Source organism: Dipodomys ordii, unplaced genomic scaffold, assembly GCF_000151885.1.
Source record: "Dipodomys ordii isolate 6190 unplaced genomic scaffold, Dord_2.0 Scaffold123, whole genome shotgun sequence".
NCBI lineage: Eukaryota > Metazoa > Chordata > Mammalia > Rodentia > Heteromyidae > Dipodomys > Dipodomys ordii.
The window spans coordinates 3,992,967-4,019,950 of record NW_012267339.1 but is presented as its reverse complement, the minus strand read 5'-3'; the positions used below and the strand labels follow the sequence as shown (position 1 = coordinate 4,019,950).

General features: G+C 35.7%; 1 protein-coding gene across 1 annotated transcript in view; it reads right to left on the bottom strand.

Annotated features, from left to right (window-relative positions):
• Gria2 (glutamate receptor, ionotropic, AMPA 2) overlaps positions 1 to 25,354 on the bottom strand; it is a 54,456-nt gene extending 29,102 nt beyond the window's left edge. The window contains exons 1-4 of the mRNA XM_013029817.1: positions 25,273 to 25,354; positions 23,428 to 23,624; positions 17,132 to 17,185; positions 10,991 to 11,152 (exon numbers count right to left, since the gene is read on the bottom strand). Coding sequence (XP_012885271.1) covers positions 10,991 to 11,152; positions 17,132 to 17,185; positions 23,428 to 23,624; positions 25,273 to 25,354 — 495 coding nt within the window. The remainder of the gene's footprint in view (positions 1 to 10,990; positions 11,153 to 17,131; positions 17,186 to 23,427; positions 23,625 to 25,272) is intronic.
• Between the last annotated feature and the right edge of the window lie 1,630 nt (positions 25,355 to 26,984).

Genomic DNA, 26,984 nt, shown 5'->3' with positions numbered 1-26,984 from the left:
CCTTTCAACCTTTTGTAAATGTTCAAATCTAATCAACTCTTAAACCTATTATCATTTTAAATTAAAAGTCACAGTCACTGAAACACAATTCTGGGCTGACAGAAAATCAACCACTTCTGTATCCAGAGTGCCTTTTGGTTTATGTTCTGCATGTGTGGCTCATTTATTTTCCTAAACAAGTATGCTCACAGTTTTGATTGCATAGTTAAATATTTCCATTTTATTCCACCATTCAGTAAAGTAGATGTAAATTAATTTAAGGGGAACATGATAGCAATATAACTATCACCTTCTTTGAAAACAAATATTGCATTTCTGCCCTGATGTTTATTTTCTATGAACTCTCTCAGCTGAGCTAGAAACTTGAATTTTGGGAGGAAGGGCTAGGCTCTGTAGTCTTATTTTGCAATCACATCAGCATCACACTTTCAGAAGAAATCAGGAAAATAATTTCTCTGGTCTATTTTCCAAATGCACTTCATTTCATTTTAAATCTGTATTTGTTGAGACATATTTCTCAAAGATTAAATGAAGTGTGCATTTTAACTACTTGTGGTGTAGTTATCAAACAATTAAATCATACATTGCTATAATTAGAAAGCTAGAATACAGTATTTCTGACATACATATAAGAAATGGGTATTTGAAAAAGTCCTTATTCATCTCAAATGTAATGTAAAAAAGGATAAATAGAATTCATTGTAATATTTTATATATTATCCTAATGACTATATTTTTCCTGAACATGCTACTCAATTATGATGAAATGGGAAAAGATTTTTTTTTAAATAGCATTAATTAGGGGCTGGGAAGGTGGCTCAGTGGTAGAGCGCTTGCCTTGCGTGCCTGAGGCCCTGGGTTCGATTCCTCAGCACCACATAAGCAAAAAGAAAAAAGCCGGAAGTGGCAAAATAGCATTAACTAGTAGGGAGGGAGTACCTCATGCCTGTTATTCTCAAGAGGCTGAGATCTAAGAATCAAAGTTTGAAGCCAGCCCCAGCAAGAAATTTTGTATCTCCAATTAACCACCAAAAGACTGAGAGTGGAGTTGGGACTTAAGTGTAGAGCTGTAGCCTTGAATGAAAGCTAAGGAACAATGTCCAGGCCCTAAATGCAAACCCCAGTACTACTAGCAACAAAAAAGATAGATAGCAATAAAATATTACAAAATTGCCTATGAAGATCAATTTTCTTTCAAATATGAAATTTTGTTGAGTATAATTTGAAAAGCACTTCATTCAAAATAAAATTCATTCAGGCACTGAAGTCACTCAGCTACTTGGGAGGCTGAGATCAGAGGATGGCATTTTGAAGACATCCCAGGAAGAAAGATTCTTATCTCCAATTAGCTACCAAAAAGTCAGAAGTGGAGCTGTGGCTCAAGCGATAAAGTAACAATCTTGACTCAGTGCCCAGGCTCTGAGTTCAAGATCTAAGACCAGCACACACATAAAAAAGAATAAATAAAATTCAGAGACAAAACTGGACTACTTGTTATTGTGTTATCTTGGGGCAAGTTTACGAGTGTTAATGTTTAAGTATTCTTTGTGAAATTAGAAACCCAATGGCTCTTCATTATCTGAGTATTGGAAATCAAGGTGAGGAAAAAGCAGAAAATTCATATTTATCACTTCTCTATATTGTAAATGTGAGGAAGACCTTTGGTATGCCACAGAAATGTTTATTCCAGTAAAACCTGAATGATTCCAAATTGCAAAGTTTAATTTCACACAAGGCCAAAAATTTATGTGATGAAGGTGAAACTTAAATCCAGAACTTTGGTCCCTGGGGCACTTGCTTTGCATGGGACTGTCCCATGTCAGAAGATTGTCTCAAATCCCTGGAAAATCTCAGCACACTAGAACAAATGTCACTTTACTTGGCAAAATTTTGTCAAATAAGTGGAAAAACAGAGATGAGAAGGCTGGTGATCAAGCTTGGAAATGAGAAGCTATAAAATAAAATATGTAAGTTGTTGACTATTAGTCTTACTTTTCTTTTCCTTTTTATTACTCTCCATCCTGATAAAACTAGTTCATTTTGCAGTGTTTTGGAAGACATTCTGTGCAAAAATAAAAATATAAAAGGCTCTGTGATCCAATAAATGCAGGAAATGGCTGTGTGTTATATGTATTATAGGCACCAAGGAATCTTGGAGTAACAATTCCAGGTTTACTGATTAGTCAGCATTATCCAGACTAATTACTACTTTTAAAATTTCCTTAACACTAACTGACTTTCTATAAAATGATACTTTGTGTAGCATACTTTAGGTTGTTAAAAGTTTTATGGACTGGAAAATCTCACCTGTTCATTCCTATAGCATAAAATGCTGGATAATAAAATTATTGTGCATAGAAGGATATTTCTCTAGAAGATCTTATACAACATGATTCTGTTTCTTTGTTTTACAAAGTAATTATTCAGAATTTAAAATGTTGGGCACTAAGAAAAATAAGTAAATTTATATGAAAATTTGAGAAAGTCTTTTTTTAAAGATTCCTACCAATGTATAAGAAACAGAGCCATAGAAAAGAGAGAGTAGGAGGGAATACATTATAAATCTAAAATTATTCACTTGTCTTAATTTCAAATTCAACAGCCGTGTACCCTCTGGAAAAGGACAGCATGTGATAAGGTCATCTTTAATTTACTGTAAAGCAGTTTGAACATGTGCCCTTTGAAACTTCACTGTGTAGAGGCAGAAAATCTTCATAAAGACTCCACAACCTTGGTGAGCAAGCCACATCACAAGGTTGAAATGAGAGTTCCTTGAACAAGATACCACAATTAACATTCCTATTATTCTCTGCAACAGTCAAAGCAATCTAATCCGCCATGAAGAAAGATTATCCATGTAAAATGACTACATTCAAAACAACATATTTTCCCCTAAATTACCAAAATTCATTTTTGACCTTGATTTAAAATCCTACCAAAGGCCAAGCATCTCATATCCACAGACTGGAAATGAACTTTAGGAATCAGATTTTTAGATAAGACTAATCATAAAGCATTGTCTAGTTTCAATTAATGAAGCAGTCCCTTCTTTCATGGGACTACTTTCATTTTTATGGTTTCATAATAAATTCCTTTACCCTATTCTTTGCATGCTTTACAAGCTAGGAGGGGTAAAAAAGAAAAGAAAAGAAATAGAGAAAAACACATGTTATTCAGGAAAATTTATGTTTCAACTTTGGCATATGGATGTCAAAGATGTCTACCTGTAAATCACTAGAACTTTTGAAAGGTGAAGAAACCACATGAGATGTCCCAACTTTGCAGAAATTAGAAATATTAATGTAAATTTTATTGAGGATCTAACAAAAATGTGATATTATAGATCTGGGAGAAATCTTTGAGATCCACACTTGTTCTCTTTACAGTTAAAGAGATTTAGGAATGTGATATAAGCTCAGATGTCCTGTAATATAATAAGAAATTGTAACAATGTATTTTAATTACAAAATACATATAATTTTCATAATGTAATTTTTTTGGTCCACTGTGGGCCTGAACTCTGGGCCTGGGCACTGTCTCTCAGCTCTTCATCTCAAGGCTAGCGCTCTATTACTAGAGCCACAGCGCCACTTCCAGCTTTTTCTGCTTATGTGGTGCTGAGGAATGGAACTCAGGGCCTCATACATTCAAGGCAAGCACTCTACCACTAAGCTACCTTCCCAGCCCCATAAAGTAATTTTGTCAATATCACCTCCTTTAAATTTATCAATGTACTACCATCACATTTTTTATACAAAAATTGGAAAGGTCTAAACCTATCAAGCTTCTAGGCTGTGGTAGGTAAAATGCTTTAATATTTGTGGTTATGGTGAGTGTAAACACTCAGGGATCAGAATTAATTTGATTATGTCAACAGAATACTATTTAATGCATGATTCTAATTACTGGATTGAAAGATTATGTTATTTTCAGACGAGCCTAATAACTGTCTGAGGACAGCAATTAAGAAAGTTTGAGTATGTATGATGTTTCCTGAATAAAATGAGATTCTTGTGGGAAAACCAATATTTAAAGTGCCACACAGTCTTCAGTCATAGATAATTGTTCAACTTCAACATCAGTAAGATAGCCAAGACCCCAATGCAGAATAAAGTTTATTATGTGGCCAGAAAGGGCTGACAGTCATTGATTGCAAATTGTTGAACACATCACAACACCAATCCATCTCAAAATGTAAATGCTTGCAAATTATTTTTCAGACAATGACAAATTACTATTGTCATCTATCTTTTTGAATGGCATTAAGGAAAATAAAAGGCCTATTTTCAATGTCTTATATAAACAGGTAGAGTCAGGTGGTTACAGCAGTTATTTCTAATTACCAAGTAAATTAATGCAATGCTTTTCTGGTATGGCTGAACAAAATGACATTCCCCTACATTTGTGGCTCACACCTAAAATCCTAGCTACTCAGGGGGCTTATATCTGAAGACCACCATAACCCAGAAATGGAGGTATTATGCAAGTACTAGAATGCCAGTCTTTAGTGATAAAGTCAAGTAAGACTTCAAAGCGATGAGCTTAAGCCCCACTACACTTGCATGCATGGGTGCACGCTCGCGCATGCACACAAAAACATACTTTGTTTTTGTTTTTGGTGACAGTAGTGGGATTTGAACTGAGCTTCTTGCTCAAGGCTGATGCTCTACCACTTGAGCCACAGCTCCATACCTGGCTTATTTTTGGTGGCTAGAGATAAAAGTCTCACACACTTTCCTGCCCAGACCGACTTTGAACTACAATCCTCAGATCTTAGTCTCCTGAGTAGCTAGCATTACAAGCATGAGCCACTGTCACCCAGCTCAGACTTTTGTTTTAACCTACAAATATCACAACAAATATATATCACATGTGAATGCTTATGATATATTTGGGATTATTTTGTGTGCAAAGTAATTAAGAGAAATACCAAAAGCTACAACCACAGTTCCAACAAATATCTTCCCTTTCCTTGATTATTTGTGACATGTGCATCTACCTGAGATCTTCTATCATCAGGGACCTCAGGAATATTCCTACACGCATACCCTAACCCTCCCTTCTAACAATTTGCTGTTATGTACAAAGTAAGACAAAACTCCTTAGTATGTTAACAAGTCCCACTGCATCAGCAGCCTACATATTTTTGTGTTGCTCAACATGGAACCCAAAGCTTCACACCTGCTGGGCAAAGTGCTCTCCCTGAGCTACACTCCAATCAGTTCTGGATTCTGCCCAATTCTAAATCATGGCTTCTCAGAACTTCTCTTTTAGCCTCTGTCTGGTGGAACTGTTGCTATTATCCATACACTGGAGATTTCAACAAGCCAATTTCTCCTTCCAGGGCCCCTCTCCCTTCAGCTTTTCTCGTTTTTCCCCTTTCATTTCTCAAACTCTGTTGCCTTATCCTAGAAGCCTTCCTTGCTTCTAGGAACAGGGCCATGTCTTCCTTTGCTTCTAGGTAACAGCTTTGTCTTCCTCTACTGGTTCATTCAGAAAGCATTGACAATGTAGGGTCTCCAGGTTGGGCTTCATTTTAGAAGGTGAAGGTGTATCCATGAGTAAATGGAAAATTTCAATTCATTTGAAATGAAATAAGAGTAGGGGAAAAGATAGTGGGAACAGAGAAAACTGTGTTAGCAGGTCCTCTATGGTTTGAAATAGCCTACTACTGGCTTCCATGAGAAGGTGAGATTTGAACCCAAGTTAATGCATGCACAAAGCTTAGTCATGTGGAAGGGTAAGGAAAGACTGTTCCAGAAGATGGAATCACAAGTAAAGAGACTCTAGGTGGAAGGAAGCCAGGAGAATCTTAAGGAATAGCACAGAGGCCAATGTAAATGAAAATGAGTGAGTGCGGTCACATGTGACCCAGCAGCAGAGCATCTCAGGCTGTCTGTGCCAAAAAAGATGGCTTTGGCTCCTGTGCCACCTGGAATAGTACGATACTAGAGTGTTTGGAGCAGAACTATAACATAATCTAACTTTTAATTTAAAAAAATCATGAAGACTAGAAGGTGAGAGTAGAAATGAACAAAAGTCTGGTTCTGGAGCCACTGATGTACATGGGTAGGGAAGATGTTGGAGCAATTTCTGAGGAGATGGTAAGAAGAGAGAGAACAAATAGGATTTTATGATAGATTGGATATGAGCTGCAGGAGAAAGACAGAAGTCCCAGATTTTTCTAATTTTTGGTCTAAAGCAACAACTGAAGGCTAAAGTTGTCATCACCTGAGATAGGAAAGACTCTTAAAGAAATGAACCACAGAGGTTGATGAGAGGCAGAAACGGAAACCAAAAACTCAGATTTTAATCCTATGTGGTGTCACATGCCTGTAATGCCAGCATTCAAGGGAAGGATTCAAAAAGATAAAGAGTTCTAGATGACCCTACAACACTGAGTTCAAGGCCAGCCACAGCTAAACAGTGAAACTCCAAAATGATACAATTTTAGATGGATACTTTCAAGATATAAATAAAACAGCTTCTATCAATGATGCAAAGTAATTGCTGGTTTCTGGTTCAGAAACTATAAACTCCTTGGAGAGCAGAACTTCATCTTTTCTCTAATACCTAGAGTATGCCTTGTAGAGTACAAATTCAATACAAGCACATTGAATAGATAGAAGAATCAATGAATAAATATTGCTCCAAGTTACTAGCAAATTAATAAGAGACTCAGACTTAAAATCTGAAGGGCATGAACTTTAAAAAAATTCTAGATTTTTCTTCTATATAAGAAAGCAGTTACCTCTGTAACTTGTGGGCAGGGATTGGAGAGGGAAGCTAGAAAAAAGTAAAGAAAGGGGTTATATTGTCCAAAAAAAGAAATGTATTCATTACTTGATTTTCAAAACAGTAGCCCCTTTGTATAACATCTTAACAATAACAATAGCATTATTTTAAAAAACAATAATGAAGAAATTTAAACATTGAGGTTTATATTTGGTTATTAAAATATATTAAGTATTAAGCTATATTGAAAATGTCATATATTGAAATTTTAGTTAGGAAATTATTGAAGCTGCATTACCTTTGGGGGAAAGAATAAAACTTTGAAACTATTGTGTATTTATTATTTTCACAGCTTTAATTTCCAAAGTCTAACAATGGAAGGAATTTGATGCAATAAACTAGATTTTTATTCATTTTCATGCACTGTGGAACTAGTTTTATTACAGAGTAGTAAGCTGTAATTTAAGTCATCAAACAATGTACCTTATGTAGTCCATGATCTCCCCAAAAAGACAGTATCAAAGGAAGTAACTTCTGGAAATAATCCCATTAAAGATATATTACCCCACTTTCTTCAAACCATGTTTTGAGAATGTACTTTTTTTAATTTATGTATTTGGGGAATGGGATATATTTCCCCAGTTTTCCCTTCTTTTTTCTGCTTCTGCAAGCAGAAAAAAATCCTGAAAACACTAGAGCAATTTTTTACATCTATGCTTTTGATTCCATGGTTAAATATCACTATGCCATGATCAGTTGAAAATGTAAAATCAGGAATTCTAGAATAAGTATGTATAAGTATTAATTTATATGTTGTTCTGAGTTGTAGTAGGAACTCTCAGGCTTTCTACTCAATCTTATCTGAGAGGGAAAAATCACTCTTTCGTTCAGTGTCCATACTGTATACAATTCCCTCCTGTCACTTGGTAGCTATATACTAGACTAACTGATGGTACTGCAGTGCTGTGTGCAAGTAGCCTGTATTTTACTTAATAACGCATGCAGGTCACAAGGGTCATGATACAGGCAATTTGGATGTTCCAGAGTTAATCTGTGAAGTGTTTCCTTAAGGAAAAAGATAAAGTTCTCAACTTAGAGCAAACTCATGTTGAGGTAACAAACTTTGAGGGCAAAATTCATCTCACTTATCTCATAACACAGGCATTGTGTCATCTCAAATTAACATGGAAAAGAAAAAATTAAATAGAGCACAATAGGGGCTGGGAAGGTGGCTCAGTGGTACAGTGCTTGCCTTGCATGCATGAGGCCCTGGGTTCAATTCCTTAGCACCGCATAAGCAGAAAAAGCTGGAAGTGTCGCTATGGCTCAAGTGGTAGAACACTAGCCCTGAACTGAAGAGCTCAGGGACAGCGTCCAGCCCCATGACCGATAAAAAACAAAACAACAGAAATTCATGTATAAATGTATAATATATTTACTACATATATTTGTTATGTGTGTCCCATATTACTATTAGATGCTATTTCTTACAGCACTTAATCAATAAACTTTAGCATAGGAAGGTAGGGGATAGGAAAAATATGCAAATACACATTCTCAAACTATGTACTCCTATTTAGCTTAAGATTCTATTATTTCAGGAAAGTATATGGAAAAGAAATGAAACTTTACAGGCATCTACGTTTCTAATATTATGTGAACATTTTGTAAGTATTGTTAAATCTTCACAGCAGTCTGAGAAGTAACAGCTACAACTCCATCTCACTGATGGAAATATTGGCCTAGGGTCAATCAGTGATTTATCAGTATGTAGTATAGTTGATAAAATCTGCCATTTTAGGCAGCCACTGGAACATGGGATGGTTTCAGTAACTTTTGTCATGTTTTCAAAGATCTTATAAAATATGCCCCTGTGGGAGATGTAGAGGAATTACAAAATGTTCAAATTGCAATTAGGTGAATTTCCCTCCTTAGGAAAGTGGTAGAGAAATAAATGAGCCTTTATTGTCATCTTGATCTGATACTATGCTCACATTTTATAAATGTTATTTAATTTTCCCAGTGACTTAGGAATTGACAATCTTAACAGCTTTGTACGGATGAGGACACTGGACCTAGGGTCAAACAACTGTTTAGATCTTCTTAGTAACACTCATAATAATAAGCCTACACACTATGTAGCATCCTATAACAAAGGGCCACCATGAGCTGTCAGAAAGTTGGCCAAAACAACTGAAAAAGAGGCATTATGGAAAGCAAATGCTACAGCGGGAAGGGAGCAAAGAAAGGTTGCACTTTCAACCAAATGAAATACAGCAGTAAGCTTTGGCAAAATTTAAAGAGAATGCATTGTACTCATCTTTCACTCCCCTAGAGTGCCATGCATTTTGATATGAGGACACATAAAACCTGAAGTCTGATGTGGATTCTAGGAGGAAATAAAAGGATCTCATGGATTTCATACTTCTCAGAGCAGGTAGCAATGAAGGACTACATACTGAATGTCAAAGGAACCTACTGGTTTTATTTGGGGTTGAATAACCCAGGGGCTCTTAAGGAAACTGAAATGGTGCTATCACACAAGGGACAGAAACCCCATGCTCACAGAAAGAAGCACTATTAGATCTATCAGGCCTGAGCTCTGCTGGAAACACATACCCCAGCACTGACAGCTTAGTGTCCTTTTGAGTTCTCAGCAGTCTAGTTATCTGAAGCTATTCCACAAGACTACATAATGAACCCCATACATGTTGATCTCAGTCAAGATCACTAAATAGGAAACTATCCACATTTTAGAAAAAGTTAACCAGGGATGGTGTTTTATGACATGGATTCTTCTTTGAAACTGACTTTAAATTAAAAGGATCCATATTTACCAAGGTAGAGACCTTCAAACTCCTGCTCGTTTATATCAGAGCAGTTTCCTATGCAGATACACTCATACTTGTTTCCTCTCTATGGAATATGTTCCCTGAATAATTCACATTTGTTTACACAAACAAACTAAACCACTGCACATTTGAAAATGTTTCATAGCTATTGATCAAATTATACATAGATCTCTAGCTTTATAAAGAACATAAACATCAGCAAATTGCTGGTGGCTCACACCTGTAATCCTAACTACTTAGGAGGCTGAAACCTTGAAGGATCATAGTTTGAAACTAGTCCAGGCAGAAAATTTCAGAGGATTCCATCCCTAGTTTAACCACCAAAAAGTCCTGCCAGAGGCATAGATCAGAGGGTACAGCACCATCCAAGAAAGCAAGAGGTCCTGAGTACAAACACCAGTAACATCAGTATTTCTTCAATCCATTTATTCCTCATCTCACTCTTAGCCAGGTCTTAATCCGAACTGCTCCCAATAAGATTAGAGACAGAAGGAAAAAAAAGACTTCCTTTCAACAGCCAAGACATGTGATACTTGGAGGTAAATACATGCATGTATGTGTACACAATAAAATACATTAAATAAAGATACACAAACCTCAGGGTGTTCAGACCTACAGAGAACACAGCAGAAACTGGGTCCACCTTCTTGCACCACAGTAGTTCACTACCCATGCACTCAAAAACTGTTTGATTGCATGAAACACTCTGTTTTTCCCCATTACTAAAGTTAAGTGAGATTTTTATCTGTTTCCAGAAGTGTCCCAGACTACTATCCAGTAGTTATTAACCTCCCCCTACACACACACACACACACACACACACACACACACACACACACACACACACACACACACACACTTATCTATTGTGTGTGCTCATCTCTTTATTAACTGAGCTCTTTAGAAGAAGTACGGATTAGGGGACACTGAAACTCTCTCTTTTTCATTTATTTGTAGCTAATGTATTCTTTACAACAGCCAGACTTCCTTTCTTTCCTCAGATCTTAAAAAAATCCCTTCTCAGACCAGGCCTTCTCAAAGCATGTAATTTAAGTCTTTCATGCTGTATCCTTCACTTTGCTATTCCCTTCCTTGACACATATACTTTCTATGCTTTTTGCCTTCCTGTCAGTAAATTGTGAGTTGAGGCAGGAGCCTGTTTTTATCTACCACCAAAGCCAGTTTCAGAACTCACTCCATTGAGAAATGGTTAACTGAGTGAACAAAAGGAAATTGAAGGAGGCAGGAAACAGACATGGAACTGTGAAATGCAGCAGTAAATATAAACCATATGTTTAGCAGTCTGCATGCTTACCCCGTTTTGAACTACCTACTCTACTTCATATATTTTCTAAGTTCCATCTTTCCCCTAATATAGGGAGAAAAACAGATGCAAAGCTTACCTTAATTGTACTAGTGTGGGCTCCTGGGTACTCTTTCTCCTCCAGTGTTGACCATCTTTCAATAAACTTTGATACAAGGGAGTCATCATAGTCCACAATCTGAAATCCAGACACGTTCGCACCTCCAAACTGAATTTTTAATAGGTCTCCGTCAGTAAACCCCTAGACATAAAACACACTTATATTACCCAAGTAAAACTGACATTTGCCATAGGACTTGGCATGTTATGGTTCTATGTATTACAAAGGACACAGAGATAACAAGGCCTGCAGAAAAGGTTTCATGGATTTATGAGTCTATATGCTTCATCAGGCTGGCATCAAGTTGGTCTCTTGGTGGCTCCTTCTCCAACACCTCTTCACCGGCAGAAACACTTCAAAGTAGTGATGGAAAACAATTAAGTGACCAATCATTGAAGCCAATTTTTAATTTAAAACAGTTTCACATTAAGCCTGAAGCTCATTTAACAGCATTGAATTTCAGTTTCCTTCTATACATTTAACTCTGTATTTCTGGATGAAAAATATTTATTGCTCTTATTTAAATAATCAGTTTCAGGTGTTTTTCTTGTTTGTGCCAGTTGAGCCATGTACCTTGATTCAACTTGATTCATGACCAAACATCTACATCCTTTTCCATTTTTATCCACTCACATATTTATTACTCAAAATGTTATTCATAACAAAGTCAAATAATATATTAGAATTTCATTGTTTCTTGAGCATTATTTTATTCCATTGCTTATAACTGTCCCATTTGTTCACTATTAGTGATCTCTCTGCTTGTTTTTATCTTTCCTGGTTATTACACAAAACATTTTATGCACCCAGGACTAAAACTTCACAAGAAAAGACTATAGTGTATTAGTTGGCTAGCATTTCCAAGATCTTGAACTCAATCACAAGTACCACAAAAATTTATTTAATAGTCAAACAGATTAGGAAATTTATTTCCTATACTCTGCTGAATATTTAATTTCCAAGACATTCTTCTTACTTTCTTTTTTTAAAGACACTGTGTCAGTACAATAAATGGACCTCATGTTTCCATTTCTTGGAGTTCATTTCCATAAGCATCATTTTGTCTGGGCATATAAACATAGTAATCTTCTCCTAAGAATATTCTCCTTTGATATCACCATGAGAATGTTTAGCATGCTGTTTAATTAATCATGTCCAAATGTAATTATTTGTCTTTTATTGTCCATTGGATTTACTTGTAGATTTATAGACATCTTGTAGTTATTACAAATGAGGGAAAACCATGAAGCTTGTGTTCCTTTGGGTCTGTTTTTTTTTTTATTTCTATACCCTTTGTTTTATATTTAAGTCTATCTGATTTGGAGAGGGGAAGGGGAAACACAGAAATGGTGAGCCAATTCAGCAGTGATATTCACTAGGCACTATGCTAAAAATGAACTATACAACTTGTTGGGCAGAGGGAGGAAGGAGAAAAACTGGGGAAAAATGAGGGAGGAAGTGACACTGTTAAAAAAGAAATGTACTCATTACCTGACTTATGTAGGTGTATCGCTCTGTACATCACCTTTACAATAAAATTTAAGTGTTTAAAAAACAAAGCAAAAAAGAGACACTATGTCACTAAGTCTTTGAGGCTGTCCATGAACTCAGGATGTTTCTGCCTTAGCTTCCTGAGTGCTGAGATTAGAAGTGTGCACTACCACACTGAGTTTAAGACTTCTTTCCTGAAACTACGATCTGAACTGGTGCCTTTTCTATCTACTTGAAATACCCTTTACTTCATTTTACTTTTTTGGTAAATTTCACTCCCTTGCTTGTGCTTCTTTGTTTTATTCTTTATTCCACTAGAATCCCACAGTAATTTCCCAAGACAATTGCTAGTAAATGTTTTCAGACACTGAATGTTTGAAAGGAACTATATTTTATCATGACACTTAAGAAGTATTTTGACAAAAATTGCATCCTTTCAAATACTTGTTGTACATGATCTGCTTCCTACCCCTACATACTTCCCCAATTTCTATCAGAAACTTTTAAAATCTTCTCTTTATCCCTGACATTTTCCTGTAAGTCTTCCTCCTTTCACCCTTGTATGTGTTCAGTGGATAGATTTGTGACCATCAGTACTGAGTATTAGAATGGTTTTCTCCCCTAGTTCAACTTTTCTCCCCTTCTGAAATGTCTTTTATTATAATATTATAACCTTGAGATTAACTGCCTAAGCTTACAGATATATATATATGTATATGTCATATACATATGTTTTATACCATGTGTGTGTGTATATATATATATATATATATATATATATGTATGTTTTATATTATGCTGACATTTTGTTCCTATCTGGGAGCCTGTTTCAATTTTATCTTCAAGCTCATATCATTTAACCTGTTATTTTAGGAAACTAATGTTCAGAGGTCTCTTTATTACCCCCTGACTTTTCAATAAAATGTTTTTGCCTTACATTTTTTATAAGTTAAATATTTCCCTTTTCTATAGATACTGATTATAATAACTTCATTTTCCTATGTTTTCTCCTTATTTTTGTTTTTTTTTTTGTCGACCATGGGGCATGAACTCAGGGCCTGGGCACTGTCCCTCAGCTCTTCAGCTCAAGGCTAGCACTCTACCACTTGAACCACAGTGCCACTTCCAGCTTTTTCTGCTTGTGTGGTTCTGGGGAATTGAACCCAGGGCCTCATGCATGCAAGACAAGCACTCTACCACTGAACCACCTTCCAAGCTCCTATTTCTGTATTTTTATCCATCTTTCATGCCAAAGACTTCCTTCCCATTGCCTAGTTATACTTTGCTGGTTCAGAGCCAGACACTGAAAACTTCCTTGGGATTTTCATAGGACAGTAAGATTCATTAGTGAAATCAAGCAGATGTCATGTACAGAGGTGAGTGATATACACAGAATCCATATTGGCAATTTTTTGATTCCTTTCTTCTGGGCCATTCAGAACCCTTCAATTCTCTACAATATGAATACGCACCTCCCTAAAATCTAGGTCCAGGATGGTGGGTGGCAAGGTTTAGACATTTATTTCAATTAGTTGTCATGTTTTTTCAGTATATGTTTAAGTCTTCAGAACTTCTCCTATTCATACTCTTCCAGAAAAAAAAGTTGTGCTTAGGAACTAGGGACTATCTGGTTGTTTGGAGGTAATACTCACATGCCCAGTCATTTCCTACAAAGGTCTTTTGGATAAGATACTATTTGCTGAGTACTTTGACCTATCCAGGTTTCCTAAGGTCAATTTTAGAGGTACAGCTAACATGCCCCTCCATCCTTTGGGTATATCCTCTCCTTTGGCCAATGGCTCAAATCCATCATTTTTCCTAGAGAATTTTCCTTGGGCAGTAGAAATAACTCCTGCACAGTCCTTCATCAATGGCAAAATTAATAACCTTCCCTTGCTAATGAGTGTCATTAGTGCACTCAGAAAGTTTAAAAGCCCCTCTGCTATCCCTCAGGTTGAAGACATTAATTCAAGACAAGGCTCATTTCGACTACACCTAAATCTTTCCATGAACACCTTCTTTACTAAGCTCCTTGTCCTTTCTCTTGCTTCTCTGTTCCATATAGACTGCTTCTCACCATGCTTACTCAATGCATACATGGATACCCAGGCCATACTCTGCCCTAGGAAACCAGGACAGAACTCTATACCTCCACCTTGCCCTGTCAGGTTTTTGCTTCTTCTAAGTTTGACTCTCACAAAGTCCTATAGAATGACGTTTGTCCCTGGTTTGTGATCCAGTAAAACCGCTTTCACCTTTTCCTCTTTCTTCATCCTTCATCTATTCTGTTGGCTTCTATACTGTTGAGGTTTACTTTCCCATTGTCTCTTCTCATGGGAATTTTATATAATCTTATCCATTCACTGTGATTTTACTGTGGTTTTACTCTAAACAACACTTTCAAAAGAAACCTTCAATAAGATTTTAAGCCACCCTTTGTGAGAATCAGTATTTCTGTATGTTTTCTTTTCTTCTCTGAAACGTCAATTCTTGTAAAGGAGAGGAGGAAGAGTGAGAAAAGAAGACATGATTCACAGGAAAGAGCCAGGGATTATCCAGCCAGATGACAATAACTCATCAGATTTAAACTGACTGATTCTACTGCCCCACCCTGTGATTTGTCTACAGAAATTCAAAGTGTGAGATTTAAAAGTAGTCCCCATTGATGATCTTTAAACACTTTAAGATTTTAAAGGTAGAATCATGTCAAATCCCTAGCACTGGGGAAGCTCTACTTCTGAAAGCATTAAATTAAGGCCATGAGATGATGCAGTCACAGAAGGGAATACCAATTACCTTCTGATCACTTCCTCATCATCATGTGGCTCAGCTCTGATTTTAAATGATGCATCAAAACTCAGCCACAGCCTGAGCTGGGGAACTAAATCAATCATTCAGCAAGTCCTGAAGATATTAATCTATAACATCTCAGGTTTTCTTAAATATCCCAGAAAAACACTTTCTAATACTCAACAGACATTGGCCAGAGGAAATGTAACACACACAATCACTAGTTTGAACAACAAAAGCCCTACACCTTTGGATGGCCTTCTTCAGCTTGAAATATCAGTGAAATGTCATGTGTCCTCTAAGTTCTTGGAATTTACGGCATAGAACAGATTGTTTTTCATAACTGATTCACTAAAACTTCATACAACAAGGAAACCAAATATTCTGAAGGAAGAATGGGTTGTGATTTTGGATGAAATATTTAGTAGATCTGACCCTGGAAATTATGAAGGCAGCATGAACGTTTTAAAATTTTTTAAAATTGTGTTCCTTCAAACCCTTCTTTCTTTTTTTCCCTACCATCACATATCAACTCTCAAATTAAGGAACCAATTTCTGTCACTATTTCTCAATGTCCCAATATAATCTTCTCCATCTGGTTATTTTTAAAGATCACAGCTTTCAATGTGGCTCTGAGTTGTTCATCATATGGCAAGATTCACACAAGGGACTGACTGTCCAGGCTGTTCCTGACACTGAATGTGGCTCTGCAGGTTCATTCTAGAGTTACAGTTATTTAACTCTTGCTTCTCTTTAGGAAGACCTTTAGGATGTCTTCACTACATACTAAGGGAAATCCTAGAGAAAGTTTATACACAGGTACTGTATTACCAAGAAGAAATTTCTTCTACTATGCCTCCATCAGAAAGAATGACATTGCCCCATTTGTTAGGAAATGGAAAGACTTGGAAAAAATTTATTTTAAGTGAAGTAAGCCAGGCCCAAAGAAACATAGGTCCCATGGTTTCCCTTATTTGCAATAACTCGTATATGTCTGAGTCAAGCAGAAAAGGTCAGATAAGTTGATGTTAGGGAGATGAACCCTAAGATATGTATTCAAATGTTTTTTTTCTTTCATGCGATTGTTTCTAACACATTTATAAGATTATTTCTTTGTTGCTTTGTATGTTCCTTCCCCACGGTATATCCCCTGCTTTCACTGTATTTGATGTTGGTATAATTTGCAGAGGGGAAGGGAAAAAACAAATCGTTTAAATAGGGATACAGGTAGACCCATTGCAACAATGAGATGTACAAGTTATTATGCTGAAAAACAAACTTTACAACTTTGGTGGGGGGGGGAGAGTTGAGTGGGGGTCGGGGGGAGGATGGGAAGGAATAGGAAGAGGAAACAAAGGAGGAGGCTACAATGCATGATAAGACATGTACTCATTATCTTGCCAATGTAATTGTAACCCCTCTGGACATTATTTTCACAATAAAAAAATTTCTTCTACAACAACCATAGCATGCTGATAGTAACTTTGATGAGAATGATGGTTTTATTTTTATCTCTTTCTGACATAGCTATGAATGTTTTGTGATATACAAGCTGGTACTCAAAAAATCATAAGACCCACCTGCATTCATATAATTTGTTTGCATGTTACCCTCTTTTTTTCATGTTTTTATTCTGAGGTTGTAAATAGGAGATCAACACAAAGATCATACTTCCTTACAGTTTATAAACTTTTATATTGGAAAAGACTTTGCATTTCTTATCAATCAAATATAATAAAATTATACTTTCAAACATTGTTAGATGGTGATTATTCCAAATTAATATTTTAATTAATAAGAGCATCCAATAAAATAATAAATAGCAATTAAATAACCTACCAGATTTGCAATGATGTAGTGGTAGCCTTTAACATGTTTTCCAATGGTGATAACCTAATGGTAACAAAGAAATAATGATTTAATAAATACAAATGTTTCAAAGTACAATCAATAGCATTCTGATTTGATTCTTGCAATTTACTTACTGTACCTTTTGATATTCCATAATGACCCTTTAAAAATATAATAATCAAAACCACAGAATATTATTCTTGGGAAAACCTAATAATATGCCTTATGGCTTAATATCTTTTGAGGAGTCAGTCACTAAACCAAAATGATCAGCTCATTTTTGTTATAGTGAAAGTCAGGCCACAAAGTTTTGAGAAGCATAAAATTAAGAGTCACTTAATCCACAATAAGTCAAATTTTGTTCCTAAAATTCTATGTCTTTTTAGTGAAATATCAAGCAGCTAAAATTGACACTGGACTATTATATTCCTGCATCCTTAATAATTGTTTATAGAGCTATACAAATTTCAAAGAATGCCGGTAATAAAATAAATACAAATGTTTTCCGGGTGTCAGCTTTGACTCTGAGGACTTTGATCCATCTGGAGTTGATTCTGGTGCAGGGTAATATATAAGGATCTAGCTTTAGTTTCCTACAAGTGATTAACCAGTTTTGCCAGCGCCATTTACTAAATAGGCTGTCTTTCTTCCATTCTACTTTTTAAGCTCCCTTTTGGAATATTAGGTGGCTATAGATTTGTGGGTTCATTTCTGGGTTTTCAATTCTATTCCATTGGTCCTGAGGTCTGTTATTGTGCCAGTACCAAGCTGTTTTGATTACTATGGCTTTGTAGTAGAGTTTACAATTTGGTATTGATATTCTTCCATCACTGTTCTTTCTGTTAAGGATTGTTTTTGCTATTTGGGGTCTTTCATTGTTCCATATGAATTTTTGGATTGCCTCTTCTATTTCCTTGAAGAAGGAGATTGGAATATTGATAGGTATCGCATTGAATTTTTAGATATCCTTGGGAAGTATTGCCATTTTCACGATGTTACTGGAAGGAATAGAAGAAACCCTAGGTCTCCTTGGCACAGGCTGAAATTTTCCTAATAGAGACCCAGAAACACAACAAATCAAAGAAAGGATGGACATGCATGAAACTGCAGAGCTTCTGCATGGCAACAGGACATAGCTAGCAAGATCAATAAAAAGCCCATGAACTGGGACAAAATTTCCACTAGCCATACAATGGACAAGGGTCTCATATTTAAAATATACCTGGAACTCATAAAATTAAATCCCCCAATAACAAATCCTTAAAGAAACAACTGGCCAATAAATAAGTGGACTAAAGACTTAAAGAGAAACTTCACTGAAGAGGACATAAGAATGGCCAATAGACACATGAAGAAATGCTGAACCTCTCTAGCCATAAAAGAAATGCAAATCAAAACAAGATGTATGTCCTTCCCCCTCCCCCACGATGTAACCCCTGTTTTCACCGTATTTGATGTTGGTATAATTTGTGGAAGGGAAGGGAAAAGACAAATTGTTTCAATAGGGATACAGGTGGACGCATTGCAACAATGAGATGTACAAGTCATTATGTTGAAAAACGAACTTTACAACTTTGGTGGAGGGAGGAGGGGAATGGGTGGGAAGGAATAGTAAGGGGAAACAAAGGAGGAGGCAACAATGCTTGATAAGAAATGCACTCATTACCTTGCTCATGTAATTTTAACCCCTCTGTATGGCTGAGATCTGAGGATCGCGGTTGAAAGCCAGCCCAGACAGGAAAGTCTGTGAAACTTTATCTCTAATAAACCACCAGAAAAATGGAAGTGGTGCTGTAGCTCAAGTGGTAGAGCACTAGCCTTGAGCTGAAGAGTGCAAGGACAGCGCTCAGGCCCAGAGTTCAAGCCCCACAACTGACCAAAAAAAAACAAAAACAAAAAACCTTCTCTAATTTGGGGAGGGGAAGGGAAAACACAAAATTCTTAAATAGGAATACAGATTTAACCCATTGTAACAATGAGATGTACAAGACATTTTGTTGAAAAAGAACTTTCCCAACTTTGTAAGTGTGGCGTGGGGCGGGGGTGGGGGGTGGGAGAGTAGTTGTAGTTGTAGAGTTTGGAGGTAAGGGATGGTAGGGGAAAAAGAAAGGAGTAGGCAAAAATGCTCAATAGGAAATGTACTCATTGCCTTGCTCATGTAACTGTAACCCCTCTGTACAATATTTTTACAGTAAAAAAAATACAAAAACAGAAAATAAATACAAAAATGTATATGGATATTTAATATGGCATTCCTACTCTAAACATCATGAAATGTTTATGGCTTAGTTCAAATTATATTATTTCTAACCTTAGACATCAAGGAAAGAGAGAAGGTATTTTTCTCCACAAATCTGAGTCATTCTCAGATGCTTACAATAATTTTGGGTAGTGGTGAATCAATTTGCCTTCACTGACCTACATCAATTACCTAGAGAGTAGGTACAAATGAAATGGCCACGCTGTGTTCCTCCTACATGGTTACAAATACTCTTTAGCCTTCAATGGGTTTATAGGTGATAAACCCAATGTAAGATAAAATATGTAGAGTCAAAATTTATCTCATATACCTAATCACCAAACACCACAGCCTGGCAACACAGGAAGCTTAAGAGCATAGATTGTTTTCCCCTCATGCTCTAGTGGCTGGCTGGGAGCTAGGGCTGCTGCAAGAGAGCAAGAGCTTCACACTGCATATTGCTAGCTCTGGAAAAGACTCAGATTGGAATGGTCTCTACTGAATGCCTATGCCTTTCATTGCAATATTAAAAAGTCAGAAATTGAGCTAGTTTGAATCAAGGATAATCAATATTCAAAGGTAATTCCCATTGTTAAGGAAAGTGAACACCCCAATGGAAAACATGGAAGGTCAGGGCTATAGACAAAAAAAATTACATTTGGTTGAACTGTTTCGATGATTTCCCGTAATAAGCACTTTAATATGGTACAGAATCCAACTATCTTGCAAGCTTCTCCAAATCTACCTTCTTCATCCTGTGCACTCAGAGACCTAGAACCCTTCCTCTCTATAACCTTAGTACTTCACTTCTCTGGCTTTTCTGATTGGAATGTGCTCTTTATCCACTTTTATTTTTACAGCACCTTGATACTCAGCTTCATTGCCATCTACTGGGAGATGACTTCCTTGACTCTCTATTATCCCAGGCATTCAGGTACTCCAAAGCAATACACTCAGTTCAAGTTGAAGACAAGAGTCCTAGGAAGGATTTTTACCACGTGCCACTGTAATTTTAAGTGGTAGCCTTCAGACAGGAAGTTGGAACTTATATTGTGTTCTATAACAGTTTTTATGTAACACAACTAAATTGCCTTTCCAAAGGAACTGAATCCTCTATATTGAAAGGAAAATTCTGGAAAAATAAAAATAAAAACAGATGTCTTTCTGAATGAAAAGTATACGAATTAACTTGAACTTAATTAGGATGATTGTGTCCATTGGCTCTTCTAAGGACATCTGTTGGTTGTACTTATTGTAAATGCTGTTTCAGAAACATCCATGTCTTCCTTCTGAGAATTTAGACATACATAGTAAATGATTATACAAATAGGCCTGCATTGTCCCTAATGTTCATTAACAGTAGGGATATGAATACTCACTATCCCTATGACCATAAAAGAAAAATTAGTGACCACAGTAGGTGACCATACCATCATAATTTTGCTTTATAGTAGTGACTAATATGATACTAACAACAGAAAAGTTAATTTATAAATGTTTCTTATGACTAAATACTTTTTATATTAAATTACAGCTTAAAATAAGTGCATTCAGCAAGGTACTTATGGCTTATGTCTATAATCCTTACTCAGGGAGCTGAAATTTGAGTTTCACAGCCAGAAATCAGCCTGGGCAGAAAGTCTATGAGACTCTTATCTTCAATTAGACAGTAAAAAGCAAAACCTTGAGGTATGGTCCAAGCGGTAGAGAACACCTTTAACGAAAAAGCTACATGAGGATATTAGGACCTGAGTTCAAACTCTAGTACCAGTATCAAAAAGAAAAAAGAAAGAAAAGAAAAGAGAAAAGGAAGGAAGGAAGGAAGGAAAAAGGAAGGAAGGAAAGCTTCCTGCTTTGTTTATGTTGCTTTATTTTTGTCATTATGCAATATCTGTCAGGAAGCTTTTACTTGATGAAGAAATGAATGAATCTGAGACAAATGCCACCTTTTGTGGGAACTTTACAATATGATCATTTCCCTTTGAAGAACAGATACTGCCTCCCCCGTGCTCTCTAGATCACAGTGATACTGTGGAATTTAAATCTCCCCCAAAGTCCTTTGTGAGACTTGTTTCTCAGTATAGCAAGATTGGAGAACCTTTAAAAGGTAGGGGCTTAATGGAAGTAAGGTCTGTGATCAAAAGAAGATGGCTCTGAAAGAGGATTTCAAGACCTCGGTCTCTCACGCTCTCTGTTTTTGCTTCCTTACACCCTAAGCTGAGCAGCTTCTTCCCCCACACCTCCCAGCACATGTCATGATACATTTTCCAAAGCAAACGTCCAATTGACTATAGATGGAAACCACAAAAACTATCTCTCTATAATATAATTTATCTCAGGCTTTGGCCACAGCAAAGAAAGCTAAGCTACCACATTAAACTATAGCTCATACTAGTATCATATGGTGTATATTCACTTTTTTCTTCCCTTCTAAACAAGTTCATATAATGTTGCACTATGAACTTGGCTTTTTCTGCATCCCTGGCTCAAGATGGAGAATGTCCTTAATAAATGTTAGCGAAATGACACACAGTCCATTGCATTCACTCGAGAATCTTATGCAAACCTTTGTGCATGTTGAATATCTGTCCAAATAAACATTTATGTAACGATGATCACATATTCAAAACAAAATTTCCATAATGTCCTAGTTTCTTTCCAATTTCTGTCTTCTGGTTTTGAAATTTTTATAGAAACTTTTTGCTAACTTTTATTAAGATGAGATAGGAATACCTAATATTTTAAGCCAGATTAATGACCATTATTAAAATTCAGTTTTAATGAGAACTTCCTATGAAATTCAAATTTTGAGCTTCACATTTGAACAAGAGACCTTCATATTAATCTCCTGAGACTGGCACTAGGATTTTCCTTCTGAAATTATTCATATCTCTGGCATATAGCATTTAGTTCTTTGTGATAACAAGTTAGTTTTATTCAGTTATTCAATATATCATGAAGCATGCAGTTTCCATGTCTCAAGACTTATATAATATATTAATTAGGGCTTGTATAATATATCAATTAGGGCTTCACCAATGTTGGTAGAATGTTTTGTGTTATACAAATTAATGACTGTGTTTTTATTTCCTTAAAGCCTACATTGGCCAATAAGGATGTCATTTATGTGTTTTTGTTTCAACAAAATACAAGCCACAATCATACATATGCACACATAAACACATAGAATGAGAGAAACAGAGAAACAGAGAGAAAAAAAATAAGGCGAAGGTATAGATATCATCAAAGGATATCTTACTCAGTATGATTATGTATCCTTAGATATTTACCCTGACTTTGAAAGCAGGTACATTTTATCTTTAATCACTACAATATCACTTTGTGGCTGTGTTATCCTAAAAAAACCAAAAGCATAGCATGCTGGTATTCTAGGGACAGATACAAAACCTCCTTATCTCTGACATCATATTACTTTTTCAAAATTCTAAATGGATACTTGTGGCTAATTTCTCAAATTGTTAACACAGTGTGAATATATTTCCTTCATATTTTAATTTGAGACATTACAGGGATTTTTTATATTGACACAAATCCCTCAATATATGACAAAAATGATTTATTCTAAAAATACTTATTCTCTATAGAGATATAGAGTTAGATGGTAATATTAGCTTAGTATATTATAGTCTACATGCTGTATGTACTCTACAAAAATCTTTTCACTTTCTCTTAGCTTGCCATTAATTTTAACAATACTGTATATTTATCCCTAAATAGTTCAGCAGAATTTAGTTCAAACTATGTAATTACAAAATATCAATATTCAAGGCAATGCTTAGCATGTAGAACATAAAATCTGAAAATAAAAGATGAATTTGATCAGTCAGCATGATTGATAAGCTACTGCTATTGCTAACTAAAGCCAGAGAAAAATTAATTGATCATTTTCATGGCATCCTATATAAACCATAAAATGAAAACCATTGTTCAAACACCTTGCACAAAGGAGCTTTTGCTCCTTGCCAATGCTGACATGGCAGCAGGTTCTATATTTGATGCCATTAGAAAACAGAGTGGAGCAAACCTGGTCAACAATGTCATTCACTTTATCCCGTTCACAGTCGAGGATTACACGCCGTTCTTTTTTTAGCTCCAGATCTTGGAAGAGTGATCTGTAAGTCTCATCTTTCTTGTCATTGTTAATATTCCCCACATTGATGGCAGTCACCTGCCACTTCTTTTCAGCCGCAGAATCCAGCACAGCTTGCAGTGTTGATAAGCCTAGAAGAGCAAAGGACAGGGCTGACTGATAAAGGGACTTGAACAGCTCAAAACTGGGCTGTGAAATCACCAGTATGTGGCCTGGTAAGCCTGATGTATTTGTGCAGCCGAGGGGATGATGACTCTTCACAAAAAACCCTGGCTAGAATCTCTATTATCTATCTATTTTGGTCTATTTCACATCAGGAACTCATGATTTAAACTGTTGTTGGATAAAAATGAGGTCAAAATTGGATGCTCAGTAGTTCATCATCTTCTGTGCAACACAACTAAAGCATAATGTCTTTATTACCTCCAGTTTAAGTAAAATCTAAAGACCCCACAACATTTCTTAATTCATAGAATATAGAAGCTATTTTGTCCCATGTGATCACTTAACAAAAGTAAAGACGCTCAGGGAGAAGCCTCTCTGGGGGTGCATGGAGTACAAGAGCAAATAATGTGTACTAGATTGTGCTATTGCTTCTGGTTGTTAGTTGTTCTTCCTTCTGCAAGCTCCTGTTATTTTATTTTTGTTACTGTTTTTATTTTGTTAATGTTCATCTTTTAACCAAATTTGTTTCATTTACTAAATATAAACTCCTTTGTACTACAATAAAAAATATTTTGTGAAAAAACCCATTTGACTACTTATTAGTGCCTTTTCTTACAGCATGGCAATTATGGTAATTATGGTAATTATGATGATGATGATGATGATGATGATGATAATCCTTGACTATATGTAGCTTATATTTAGAACTGCACATTTGCTTGGTTAGTGTTGTGCTATTTGAACCAGACCTTCAACCCAGCTTTTTACCACTTATTTGGAGATGGAGTCTCACTAACATTTTTGCCCAGACTGACCTTGAATCATAATACTAGAAAAATAAATCAAGAATTTTATGTCACTTTGACAATTAAATTTTTTAAAAAAAGAATTTTATAGATTGGCTGGGTGCCAGTGGTTCATGCTGGTAATCCTAACTACTCTGCAGACTGAGGTCTGAGGACCATGGTTTGAAACCAGCCCAGGCAGGAAAGTCCAAGAACCTCTTAGATCTAATTAGCCCCAAAAAAGCTGGAAGTAGAGCTGTGGTTCAAGAAGTAGAGCACCGCAGAGCACTAGCCTTGAACACAACAGTTCAGGACCAAACCCAGGTCCAGAGTTTGACATCCAGGACCAGAAAAAGAAATTATGAATTGAAGCCAGTTCTGGTGGTACATCCATGTAATTCTAGCACTTAAAGGCTAAGGCAGTAGGACTGAGTTCAAGACTAGTCTGGGTTGCATAGGAAAACCTTATCCCAAACACATAAAAAGAATTTGACGGATTCCATATTGGTTAAATAATATGCAATATGAGACCCAAATATCTTGTGATAAAATAAAACAAGGAATTGCTCAAAATGAAGTTTGTGTCCTGGGACAAAAAGAGTCTCTTTAAATAAAGATGGAATCATATGAACATCAAAATATTAATTAATGTATTAAATGCAATGGCTAGGATATAATTTATTTTGTGATAACTGGAGTTTGAACCCAGTGCTTCATGCTTGTTAGGCAATTACTCTACCACTTGAGCTATTCCCTCAAGCCTTTTGAATTTTTCAGTTATAATTTAATAGTTTTCCTTGGGGCTAACACCAGACAGCGGTCCTCCTACCTCTTCCTCCCATGGCAACTGGGAGCATGGCCCAAGTGGTTAGAGCACTTGCTTGACAATACACCTGGATTGCAGGGGTCATATTCAGATGGTGGGAAATGCGAGACTACAACATAATAAAACTCTGACAAGATATATTAAACAGTTGTGATACATGGTATTTAATTTTACCCTGAACACTTAAAAATGAGGCTGTTAATTGATTATTCCCTAAATGTCATGCTGACATGGCTGTTTAAAATAAGAATTATTTTTCCAAATCAATATCAAAATATGTACAGATAAAATTGTTTTTTTCTCTAGATAGTTTTTGAGAGGAGAGAGATTAATTGAATAAAACAAAATTGATTATACTAATCATAGTTAAAGCTGGTTTAAGAGTTCCTGGTTGTTTTTCTATTACTATATCTTACCATTAAAATATCCCATTAAACATTAAGATAATCTACCTTATTTCCTAATTGATGACTGAAACTTAAACTGAACTTAAAATGTTTGGGGACAGTAAAACAGCAAACTACCTTCTTTCATCTACTCATGTGGAAAAAAAGCCATAAATAAATATGAATTTTTTTCAAGGGATGACTTGAACACATCACATGTCAATTAAAAAAAACTTAATGATAAAACTTTAGAACACATCAGAGACTGCCTATGATTTCTGTTCATTTTAGGTAAATTAAATCTTTTCAACTAAAATTCAAGTCCCTTTCCTGTTTTACATCATCAGGAAAGACATAAGATGCACAGCTGGTCATCACATCAATTCAGCAGCTACCAGTGAACTTGAAAACAGCTATTTAGTTTAGTCTGTGTTCTTTCTCAAGTAGGAAAAAGAAATCTAAGTTACCCCACCTCATCTATTCTTCAAGCCTTATTTTCCACATTTCAAGGATTGTTCAATTCTCCCCAATCACCTTCTTAAAAGTATATCTATAGATGATGTGATAGCATGTACACTTTTATTCATCTAACAATTGTAGTAAGCTTCCTTTATTCTATTGTATTCTTATTTAACTTTGATTTTCCTCATACTAAAAATTATATGTGGTGATGCTCTTGACATTTTATCTCATCTTTGACAGATATTATAAGAAAATTTACATATAAATCCACTTATAAATTTGTAAGTGGATTCCACCCAGTGATAAATTTAAACTTAAATTTATTGGCAGTTCACCCTGTCAAATAATATGGAAATGATATATAAAATAAAAAGAAAGGGATCTTTAAAGGTGTCTAATTTTCAATCCCATTTGTTCTGTGTCAAAAGTAACTGATAGTAGATTTTTCTATTATTATAACTCAGGATTAATATTTTGTGGCCTGTAGAACCCAACAATAATGACATGTATTTATTAAGAAGCTAGAGAGCTAAAGTAGTGCAATGTCATATTTGATTAATTTACTTCAGTCAGAAGACAGGGAATAATATCAAGCTACCTCCAGAGGACTGCCAGGAGTCCTTCACAATCCAAAGAATGAGCCCACATGCAATTTGTCCTTTGCTTACTAATCCATGACTTTGATGTTTTTTCTGTAACAGAAATCATTTTTTTCAATCCCTCTCTATTTCATCCCTTGTTCACACAATTGAATGATTTTTGTTTTGCTAAAGTTATTTTTTTTATAGTTAATACTTTTAAATTTTCAGTAACACCAAAATTGGATAATTCTGAAGGTGAAATTAAAATGTTCAATCAGCACAACTT